The sequence below is a fragment of the Macrobrachium nipponense genome, chromosome 1 (assembly GCF_015104395.2).
Source record: "Macrobrachium nipponense isolate FS-2020 chromosome 1, ASM1510439v2, whole genome shotgun sequence".
NCBI lineage: Eukaryota > Metazoa > Arthropoda > Malacostraca > Decapoda > Palaemonidae > Macrobrachium > Macrobrachium nipponense.
In genome coordinates this window covers 36,416,289-36,428,754 of record NC_087200.1, presented here as the reverse complement: position 1 = coordinate 36,428,754, position 12,466 = coordinate 36,416,289, and the positions used below count along the sequence as shown (strand labels likewise).

Genomic DNA, 12,466 nt, shown 5'->3' with positions numbered 1-12,466 from the left:
TATGTATATTATATAATATATATATATATATATATATATATATATATATATATATAGATATATATATTATATATATATCTGAAATGAAATAGTTCTGAAAAAGTTCCAACCAGTGTTACGGAGCTGCCCGAGAGCAAGAGCCCGTGCTGTCACAAGACCAGGTAAATCTAGTACACCATTAATTATTGTCCTGTTCGGTATCTTCTCCCTCCCGACGATCATTAACTTCCAGCTTAAATTGAAGCTTTCCCAATTTCAGTGACGCCATGCCACATTTCGTCCCATTTCCCTCGCATATTTCACCGTCCTTTTACACAAATATCCCATCCAATATATAAGTCTTTCCGTCTCTTTATACTCTTTGATATCTTCACCAATGCAATCTATCCCCTCGAGTTTCCCCTCCTTCGTGTTTGCATTTTTTCTCCCAATACTTCACTCCCTCACTGCTTCCTTTTTGTGCAGTTCACCTTCTAAGCTTTACCTAAATGCTTAATTAATCCTTTTCCTCTTGTGATGTTCACGGTTCTCCTCTATCTTACGCATCCTTTCTTTCCGTTGCCTTTTCACATTCTGCCTAGCTTGGCTCCACTTCACAATTTCCTTTCCTTCTTTCTTCATTCCCGGGTTCGTTCATTCTTTCCAATTTTTCTTGTCATAAGTTGCATATTCCTTTACTTCCAGTTGTATCCTACTACTTCCCACCTCTATTCATATTAAATATATACATATATATATATATATATATATATATATATATATATATATATATATATATTACTATATATGATATATATACATTATATATATAGTATATATATATACATAGATATGATATATATATAATAGATATATTATATATATATATATAGATATATATATATATCTATATATATATATAATATATATACTATAATATATATATTATATACATATATATAGTATATATATTATACATATATATATATATATATATATATATATATATAAATATTATACTTATATATAATATATATATATAATATATATATAAATATAATTATTTGAAATGGACATGCAATCAGATAATCACACACACATATGTATTTAAGATTATATATATAATATTATATATATATATATATATATATATATATATGAAATAGAGGTGGAAAGTAGTAGGGTACAACTGGAATTAAAGGAATATGTAACCTATGACAAGAAAAACTGGACAGTGAATGGAACGGGAAAAACTATTTTTTTTTTTTTTTTTTTTTTTTTTTAGCTGATAGGTAAATGGGTGAAAGAAGAGTGAGGGCAGTTAGCTGGCTAACCGTGGTAGGGAATAGTTTGGAAAGTTAAGTATTAGTAAGAGTAATGTAAAGTGTGGTTTATCCACAATTTTATTTGGGTGAGGGTACAATTTTCTAACTAATCTTAACATAATACAATAATGATTATACATTATATTGACATGGTGAATTGTACAGATTACATATTTTGAATTTTATTACATAATATAATCATATTTAATAAATTCCAATTTTCTAACTCTAAACTTAATCTTAATTATCATAATGATTTTGCATTATATCTACATAGTAAATTCCACATATTACTTTTTCACAAGACATTTCTTAATAGTATAATGGTAGAGGTTCATCGTGATGAATATATGAAGATACTCTTCTCCACCATCTGTGGTCTGTGTTGTTTGGGTCAAGGTTTCTCTCTTCTGCTTCTGATTCTTCTGCTAATTCACTATTGTATTGAACTAGTTTCCTCCATATATTGGTTGCCAGTCTGTATAATCTCTGATTAATTGGTTCTACTTTATATTTTTTATGTATTTGTTATATATTCAGATCGTCATCTTCTTAGAGAAGGTCAAATGAGACAAACAGATTGGAGAAGTTACTTTGGATGAGGGAGAGAACGCGAGAACGAAGTAGGGAAATCAGAATGGTATAGACTACAGAGGAACGTCTGGGGGAAATAAGATTTGCGGAATAAAGGGAAATAGGACCATGGGAATTTGGGAAGGCAAGCAGAAGAAGAGAAGGGAAGAGCATATGTGTGAAGAGAGGTTTCAAACAGTCATTTATTGCAAAAAGGAATGAAGATACTGTGGCTTATAGACACGTCTATCAGAAAAGAAGGGGAAAATATTTCTATAAAAAACAGGAGAGGGAAATGATCACATAATAAACGAGGAATAAATGAGAGAAAGGTGAGAGAAGGCAAGAATGGAATGGCCACAAATGTTGGACTAGATCGTGTCTCTGGAAAGAAAAAGTAACCAAGATTTGCGGCGTCACTCGAAGGAAAGATTGCACCGAACAACAAAGATGGGCGAGATGTGAAGGTTGAAGTTGAGATGGATAACATGAACACAAGCGCACGCACACACACACACACACACACACACACATATATATATATATATATCTATATATATATATATATATATATATATATATATATATAGTATATATATATACATATATATATATTTTATATGTATATTATATATATATAATATTTATTAATATATATATGTGTGTGTGTGTGTGTGTGTGTGCGTGCGCTTGTGTTCATGTTATCCATCTGAACTTCTCAACTTCAACCTTCTCATCTCGCCCATCTTTGTTGTTCGGTGCAATCTTTCCTTCGAGTGACGCCGCAAATCTTGGTTACTTTTTCTTTCCAGAAACACGATCTAGTCCAACATTTGTGGCCATTCCATTCTTGCCTTCTCTCACCTTTCTCTCATTTATTCCTCGTTTATTATGTGATCATTTCCCTCTCCTGTTTTTTATAGAAATATTTTCCCCTTCTTTTCTGATAGACGTGTCTATAAGCCACAGTATCTTCATTCCTTTTTGCAATTTGTTTCTCCAATAAATGACTGTTTGAAACCTCTCTTCACATTTATGCTCTTCCCTTCTCTTCTTCTGCTTGCCTTCCCAAATTCCCATGTTCCTATTTCCCTTTATTCCGCAAATTTTATTTCCCCCAGACATTCATCTGTAGTCTATACCATTCTGATTTCCCTACTTCGTTCTCGCGTTCTCTCCCTCATCCAAAGTAACTTCTAATCCGTTTGTCTCATTTGACCTTCTCTAAGATTTTATTTTTTCCCGTTCCATTCACTGTCCCAAGTCCATTCTGCTCTCATTTCCTCCCTGTATCCCCTGATTATTCTGATCTCCCCATTTCCTATTGCCTACTTTTCTTTCAAGTTTCACTGTAGGCATTATTTGAGGTTCTTTGCAGCCTGCCTTCGGCCCCTAGCTGCAACCCCTTTCGTTCCTGTTACTATTCCGCTCTTTGTTTCTTTCATCTTTGCGCTGTCTCCGAACAATTGTTTCATGATGCAACAGGGAGGCTTTCCTCCTGTTACCACCTTGCAAACCTTTATACTGTCAATTTCCGTTCCAGTGCTGAATAACCTCATAGGTCCCGGCGTTTGGACTTTGACGTAAGTTCTATATTCTATACTCATTCTATTCAGGGTTCACTATCATTCTATCTTCAGTACTTCCTCTGTTTCGCATGACTTTCTTTCCACCTCCACTTCATTCGAGCTGTTGATCCACTCGCCTTCTTTCCAGCTGTCACTCTGCCAACGTTGAATCTGAGGAAGCTATTTCTGGTGATTAGAAATTCATTCCGATAAGCTGTAGATCCCGTTGCTAGGTAACGAGTTGGTTCCTAGCCACGTAAAAATATCTAATCCTTCGGGCCAGCCCTAGGAGAGCTGTTAATCAGCTCAGTGGTCTGGTTGAACTGAGACTTGCTTAACTTTTCCAACTGTCTCGCTTGAATACTACTACGTAGAGACTTTCCCTTCCACCGCGACAGACATATCACCACGTTCCTTTCCCTGTCACTCTTTCCAAGTGGCCTCTCGCCTTCCCTGATTTTCCCTTTTGCCCTTTCTCGCCGTTCTCTTCATTTTCCCTCCGATATTTCACAATAAGACCCCATTTCTCTTCTATCGTCACCTCCCACTAATCTGTCGTCTTTTATTATCTGTTCAATGAAGGTCACAAATACATCCTATTTTTCTTCCTTTTCCCGACCCTTCTTTCTCTTAGCAATGGGGCCTTCCTTCCTTCCTTCCTTCCTTCACGTGGGCGTTTCTCGCCTCCCCTGCTTTCCTTCTTATCGATATCCCACCTCTCGTCATTCGCTTCCTCCCATTTTGCCCCATTCTTCTTTATCTGGATTCCTTTCCGTCTCATCTTGTCTTCGCTACAACTCTCTTCTTCTGAAATATTATTTTTACTGTAATATTTTTTCTCTTTCATCTTTTTGTGTAGTGGTTAGCTTTCATTCACTGTCCTCTTTTTCTGTGGCTGGATGTAGTTTTGTTTGTTTTTTCTTTGTAATTTTTCTTTATTTACTAAAGTTAGTTTCGGTATCAGTGCCATTGGTACCGTTACGCCAGTCGTTCATACCAATCAGTCATTTCTACGAGTTATCTCAGTGTGTCCGCATCTCTCTCTCTCTCTCTCTCTCTCTCTCTCTTGTTCTTCTTCTGTAGCCTCTTATTCCAACCTTTCCAATTTTGATCCCTTTCCCTTGAGTGTAATCTGGATTCTTTTCTTGATTTCTTCCGTTCAGTAACATCATCGTTCTGTTTCGCCCTGTAAGCCCTAATAAAGCTCTCTCTCTCTCTCTCTCTCTCTCTCTCTCTCTCTCTCTCTCTCTCTCTCTCCTGATTTTCTATCGGTTTTCTCTTTATTTTTCCAACATTTTCTGTAATACGTTTTCATCAATTATGTATTTTATTCATTCCTTTGTGCCCTTCTGTTTTGTTCTCTTCACCGTTTCTACTTCCCTCCCTTCTTCTCGTCTCCTTTTTTCTCATTTTCTCGTTTTTTTTAAATAACTTCCTTTCGTATTGGTTTCTTGAGATTTCTTTTTACATTGACTTGAAGTTACATTCGTATTGCGTATATTTTTTCAAACCTTTCTTCTGCATACTTATTACAGTAATAGTTATAATAAGTTGAACCCTGTACTTCCAAGTCAGTTCATCGTGATTACCTTCACTACAGCTTATGGCCGTTGTAGTTCTAACTTGCTTAATTTCCTATCTTCCTTTATCTTTCCTCACTCTTTCCCCCTCCGTCTCTCAGTTCGTCTTTTCACGCTCATTTTCCTTCTTTTGTTAACTCTTTTTCTTGACCTTTGAGTTTCTTTTCCTCCAAGTTTAGCATTATTTTTATTTTATTGTTGTTGTCGCTCCGTTTCTCTGACCTCACTGAAAAGAATTAAAGACCTCAACCAATCTGTTTGTCCGTCTGACTGTGCTTCTCTCTGTATGTCTGTCTGTCTGTCTCTGTCTTTATGTTCTTCTCTGTTTGCCTGTGTTCGCCTGCCAAGCTTAAATTTATTTGCTCTGTAACTTGTGTGATGATAGATGGCTGTCATTTATATTTAGCAAATGCAATGTACTCATCGTGTGGTCTGAGCTTCTTAGTTACAATATAGTTGACATTTTGACAACTTCCTTTTGGAGGGGGAACCGAATATTTCAAATTCGATATTTTTTCTTGTGTGTTGTGTGTGTGTGTGTGTGTGTGTGTGTTTATGCAACGTGGCATTTCAGAAAATTTCTTGTGCTCATCTTTTGTAATCATTTTCATATTCATATTTGTACATCCTCAGTATGCTTCTAGTCGCCCTTCATTCTTGTTACAATAATATATTCTTGCAATCCCTATATTATTCTGTTATTTCGCTTTTTATTATTATATTTTTTGTACTTTAGAGAACCGCCATAGCAATTTTTAGTCCATTGACTTCCTTTCGTCCTGCCATTTCACCTTTCCTCTTCATCTCTACCTTTCCAGGTTTTGATTTATACGATTCTGTTTGAATTAGACCCTTTTGCCTCCTTCTCGGAAGGACTTCCTTTTCCGCCCTTGTAGCCGGGGTTCCTTTCTGCCTCCCTCATTTGTCCTCCTCCCAGTCATTTACTACCAGGCATTTAAAACCGACGCCGTCTTCGTCGTGCCAGGGTGAGTGCATGTTTATATGTTATATATATATATAGACAATATATATATATATAATATATATATTATATATAATAAGATATATATATATGATATGTTATGTATGTATATATAATATATATATATATATATATATATATATCTATATATATAGTATATACACACACACACACAATTCTGCTTACCCCTTCTCTCGTACCTTAAAGAGATCACGTGATACCAAAAATTGACTCTATCGAGGTTAATCAAGCCTCGTATCGCTTACTCTGAACACGATGCGTTCCTTCTACCGCCAGTCTCTGGAATTTCGCTCTGACTTCTGTTGTTTCAGGTTATGAATTGGATTCTTCTTTTGCCTCTTACATTCTTACATCTGTTCCGTCTTACGTCAGCCATTCTCAGTTTCAGCCTTCTGACTTCTTCATGTTCACCTTTTCATTTCTTTTTTTACGAATGAAGGGCGTTAAAGCAGAGCTTGAATTATCAGTTCCTGGTCCACCCCTACCGCCCCCTCCCCCCCCAACTCCACATCCTGCTCTTCCGTTGCATTCTTTCTCGTCCTGTTGCGTCTTTCTTCCACTCGCTTCCTTACTTCCCATCCCTTGGTTAGATTACGTTGGCCATATTCCATGCTATGCTTTTCGTTCAAGCTTCAGTGGACCTCATGCCGTGCACTGTAGGCATTACTTAAGGATTTTTGCAGTGTGACTTCGGCCCCTATAGCTACAACCACCTTCGTTTCTTTTACTGTACCTCCGTTCATATCATCTTACTTCCATCTTACTTTCCACCCTCTCCTAACACTTGATTCATAGTGCCATTGGAGGTTTTCCTCCTGTTACACCTCTCAAACCTTTTACTGTCAATTGCCATTTCAGCGCTGAATGTCCTCATAGGTCCCAGTGCTCGGCCTTTGGCCTAAATTCTAAATTCAACTCGACTCATTCTTCATCTGACACTTTTCCATTCTTAATCTCTCGGGAATTGTCGCTTCATTTCCCAGAATCATTGTTCCATCCTTCTTATTCACTGTCACCTTTTTATTCATCTCTATTTTAGCCTATTTTCTTTGTCCTCCTTCCTTTCATTTGTTTTATTTCCTCTTGTTCGAATCTTCCTTTTTCCATGACCCCAACCCTCTCTCTTATCTTCGGTCACCTACAAGTCTTATCTCTCTCTCTCTCTCTCTCTCTCTCTCTCCTACCTTCATTATCCCAGTGAACGACACCCCTTTCGGTTGTATTTATTTCTTGTCCGCTTCAGTACACATTTCGGTCTTTTCTTCCTCTTATTTCTCAGGTTCTTCCCTCATTTAGTGGACCCTCCTCTTTCACCCTTCCCTGTCTTTGCTATTCTTTCCATACGTAAGACACCTTCGCCATTATTTCTCTCTCTCTCTCTCTCTCTCTCTCTTGCTATGTGCCTGATTTTACTATAATACCCTTTCACCTTTCTTGTTAACTCGTCACAACGTATTTTGTTTCCTCGTAGTTTCATTTATATTATGTTTATATGCGTATATGTGTGTGTGTGTGCGCGCGTGCGTGTACATATATATGTGTACATGTGTATATATAAAATATTATATATAAAATAATAATATATAGATAATATCATCTAGATATATTAAATTTATTATAATTATAACTCTGGGTATATAGATATATTATATATTATATATATATTATAATATACTCTGTGTATCAGATATTTTTATATAAATAATATGTTAGTATGTTTGTATATTATATGTATATGTATATAAATAGTATATAGTATATATATATATATATTATGTGTGTGTGTGTGTGTGTATTATATGTGAATATATTATATTTATTTTAAGATATATATATATATATGATATAATGCTACTTTTTTCTATATTCACTGTACCTTTCATCACGTCGTTCAACTTTTTTTTTTTTTATCATTTCCTTCCTTAGATTCCATCTCGTGTCATAAATCTCTCTCTGGTCCTCTTCATTTCAAATTTCTTACGCATATTTCCTTTGCTTTAGTTTGAATGAATAATTGCCTCAAGGAGGTCTGTTTGCTTGAAAGCAATTCTTCTTTCTGTTTTCAATGAATTTTTGTACTTTGTTGCTATACACTTCTCATCTATATGCTCATAGATATAAGGGTGCTATAATATATATATTATAATATATATATATATATAATAATTAATTTTTAAAAATAAAAATATATCAATATATATAGATATAATATATAATAATTAATATATATAATATATATATATATATATATATATTACTATATATATATATATGCATTAATCTACAAAGCCCTTTAATATCCAATTCGCTCTGCCTCGGAATTAATATATTTTCGTGCATGTTAACCGAGAGGGGATTTTTTAATTGATAATAATTTCGTCCTCTCGTGGATTCGAACCATCGCGCAAAGGAGAAATCAGGACTTCAGTGATGTTACCGACTAGATAACGTCACTGAAATCCTGATTTTCTCTTCTGTGCGCTGGTTCGAATCCACGAGAGGACGAAATCTTTATCAACTAAAGAATTCTCCTTCGGTTAACATAAATGAAAATATATTAATTCCGAGGTAGAGCGAATTGGATATTAAGGGGCATTTGTAGCTTAATGCATGCATATGAATCACAGTGATGTGATAAAAATTTCTTGTTAAATAATATATATATATATATATATAATATATTTATATATATATTATATATATATGTATATATCTATATATATATATATAGGATATATATATATATTATATATATATAGTATTATATGTATATTATGTATTGTATATAATATCAATACTTTTTTCTTCATCTGGGTAAGTTTTCCCAACCCAACTGCATTCATTCTTAAAATCTAATTTCATCATTTTTACCTTTTCTTGTTAGCTGGGATGATACTTCACCCCCTTTTTTTTTATATTTTCCTTTTGCATCGAATTTTCATTTTTTTCTCCCATTTCTAAATATTTAGTCAGTCTTCTACTTACGCGTTTCTCAGCCTCCGCTTCCTCCTGTATGTGTTCACTGTGAATTGTGCGAAGTTCTCTTTCTCATTGTCCCCGGATTTCAGCTTGACATTGTCTGTGAATCTCGATCATTTCAGCCTCTCGCCTTCTCTTTCAAACTCAGCCGTTCTCTCGTACTATGTTCATGTAACCGTCTTCAGTCATTTACATACATGTATTAGTACGTTCATTTCATAACATCATATCAAAGGACACAAATATGAGACTCACGATGAATGACTGACCTTAACTGACCTTTCTGTAACACGAACATGTTCCCAAATGACACGAAACACAAGAGGTGCATCTCATATTCCCCTCCATGACACTCACGAAGCTGCTATGCAAAGCAGGAGGATATGAATTACGGCGTCATTTCATTACCCGACACATTCAAGTTAACTGTTGATTCGTCACTGAACCTTGCTAGTAAACATACTTAATTGCTTGACTTCGAATTGCAGTAATTATATGAGTATTATTATTTTTTAATTCAAAGGAACCCAAGGAATTATATGTTCGCCTTATATCAATTTTCGAGTAATTATATGTTCCCCTTATATGGATTCTCAAAAAATTATATGTTCTTATAATGATTATCAAGAAATTATATGTTCCCTTATATGATAGTCAATGAATTATATGTTCCCCTCATGTGAACTCTCAAGGAATTATAGTATGCCCCCTTACATGAATTCTCATGGATTTATATGTCCCTTTTATATGAATGAGCATTGAAGTAGACGTCCCCCTTCTGTGAATTCTTAACGAATTATATGTTCCCCTTATATGAGTTCTCAAGAAATCAATGTTGCCCATGTATGAATTCCGAGCAGTTTATGAAGTTCAGATGTACATAAATGAAAACCTTCTTTGGAAACAAACAGCTTCGAAGGGAGGATCTGAGCAACGCTCTCCAATTTTAGAAGCGATTTAAACCGACATTTGCTTCCAGGTGATTTTATCTCTTCCTCGTTACATTGAGTTCAAAGGGAAGTATTATTTTATGACTTTATGTTTTGTCAGCGCTTAGTCGCAGTTTTCATGTGAAGGATGGAATGAGAGAAAGTCGCTGATTATAACGAGCTTTTGATGACTGACATGACCTGAGGTCAGAAGCTGACAGTTACATAATTTCAGTTAGTTGCCTGTTACGGTGGTGCATACATGTGTAGTTTATGTATGCAAACAAGCGCACACTCACACTCACTCACATGCATACACACACGCGCAGAGGGCTGAGACTGTGTTATATATATATATGTATATTTTGTGCTATGTGTGTCTGGTCGTGGGTGTGTAAGGGTGAATTCAATACCTGCCCTTTAGCAACATACAAAGGGTAGAAACCAGTGTGCGTATTGCCATAGAAATATGTGAGTATGTTTGTGGTTTTGTTTTTGTCATAACGTATGCGTGCCCATAATATGTCTGTATGTGCTCGAGGTATAACCAACTGTGTACAGAGGTAAATGTGCAACCAATATAAATATGTATATATTTCCACGTCATGACCCCTCCCCATATTGATATTGTTTTATCTTCTTTTGCCAGTTGAGATAAAGAGTGCAGTGTCACGACTTCTTGCTCGCCGGTTGTGAGTTGCTAGATAGCTAATTGCAGAACTGTTTTTGTTTTCCACCGCCAGGCAATACGAAGCCAAAGATAAGCTCTTCCGAAGCCAATTGTCCTCCTTGGGCTCCCTCTTACCTATCATCCAGGTCCACCTCCTGATGTGCACGACCTTCTCGTCGTCAGCCTCCAAGTATGAGTTCCTCGACCTCGTTTTTCAGCTGATGGAGAGGTTGGCTAACATTGCTCATCTTTCCCACCCACTCAGGTGAGCCTCCTCTCTTGATACTCACCTGGGGCATGGCATGATGAGGAGGGGATTTATTTATGGTAGTGGATGCTGGCGCCACACAGCCTGTGACCACAGTTCGGCTCTAGGTTGCGTGCTTTCGGCCTATGTTTGTCTGGTGCATGCGTTCTCTGAGAGGAGAGAGAGAGAGAGAGAGAGAGAGAGAGAGAGAGAGAGAGAGAGAGAGAGAGAGAGAGAGAGAGAGAGAGAGAGAGAGAGAGAGAGAGAGAAATGATGTTTCAGTTGTGATTCTTAGCTTGATAAAGTTTATGATAGATGGGATTTTTTTTATACTTTTTTAATCAAAAATTGTTTACAAAACAATATCGAATTATAGGCAGTGATGAGGAAGATAGGTAGCGTCCTACTCCTTTGATGTTTGTACATTTGATCATAGCGGATCGTACGTGCGACTTTACTGTGATTCACAAATCATATTCTACAGCAGCATCCGGAGAAGGGAATAATTAAAGGCGTCATCCCTTAGAACTGTTGCATTTCTCATCATACCACCAAAAATGATGACGCTTTTGCGAGGAGAATCATTTTGCTTATCAAGCTGATACTTCGTTTACTTTGACTAGACTGATAAATGAGGAAGTTCAATTGTAATGCAGATTCATATTGGAGAATTTATTATTAATTTGATGAAGAATGGACGGCAACGTTGACTTTCATAAACGCTAAGTGTCTCCGGCAAACTCGAAACAGGATTTTTTCCTAATCACACTTTGGGTACTTTTTACGTTAGGAGACTTGCATTTATGTATATGCAGTGAGGGCGATACATAGTCATATTTCTATATTCACGAACTGAACTATTTATGAGTAAGTTTTGAGTTGATGCGACTTTTTTTTCTTTTTTTTTAACAAATGAACAGATAAAGACATTGTAACTTCAGTAGATAAACGGCCCCATGTTAGGCAGCATTATTCACAAAGATAGATCATTCACAAACAACTGAAAATGTCGTTTGATATCGATCTCTCTGTGTTGGAGACTATCATTGAAGGGGAATCAGAAATGATGAATGACTTGTTACCTGGGAGATTGGAATGGCCGAGAGTACGAATCGACGATTTTCAGTGGCGGTAACCACGGTAACCATTAGGCTGTTTCTTGACAGCCTAATGGTAAGTTACCGTCTTTGAAAGTAGTGGATCCGGAATGTGGAGCGTTGGAGACTCCTCAGGTACCGGGTCAGTTATCAGTTGAAATTCACCTTCGGTTATACTATGTATTCCCGCAAAGCGAATGAAATATGAAACAATCTTTGTAGCTTAATGTTTGTGAATATGAAAAATTGATGGTGTCTGTGATGAATAGTCAAAGAGATATGTGTAAAGAGAGAGAAAGAGGTAAGTAGATTAAAAGGAATACTAAACAGGATGAGAGAAAGAATGCAGAAATATTATTATTTAGTATTTCTAGGTTATGTCTTACAACTTTCAGTGTGCAGGCAGTCAGTCCTTTTGACCTCGATGCGCTCGGTATGGTTCAGAAAAGTGACCGAGATGTAAAGCAGATGTAGTATTACTTAACCGTTTCAGGACTGGTTGTCCGTCCTGAAGCC

General features: G+C 36.0%; 1 protein-coding gene across 4 annotated transcripts in view; it reads left to right on the top strand.

Annotated features, from left to right (window-relative positions):
- The window catches only part of LOC135219238 (RING finger protein 207-like), a 206,740-nt gene that overhangs the window by 135,337 nt on the left and 58,937 nt on the right, over positions 1 to 12,466 (top strand). For all 4 annotated transcript variants that reach the window (XM_064255834.1, XM_064255833.1, XM_064255832.1 and 1 more), the window contains one exon: positions 10,680 to 10,871. In XM_064255834.1, coding sequence (XP_064111904.1) covers positions 10,680 to 10,871 — 192 coding nt within the window. The remainder of the gene's footprint in view (positions 1 to 10,679; positions 10,872 to 12,466) is intronic.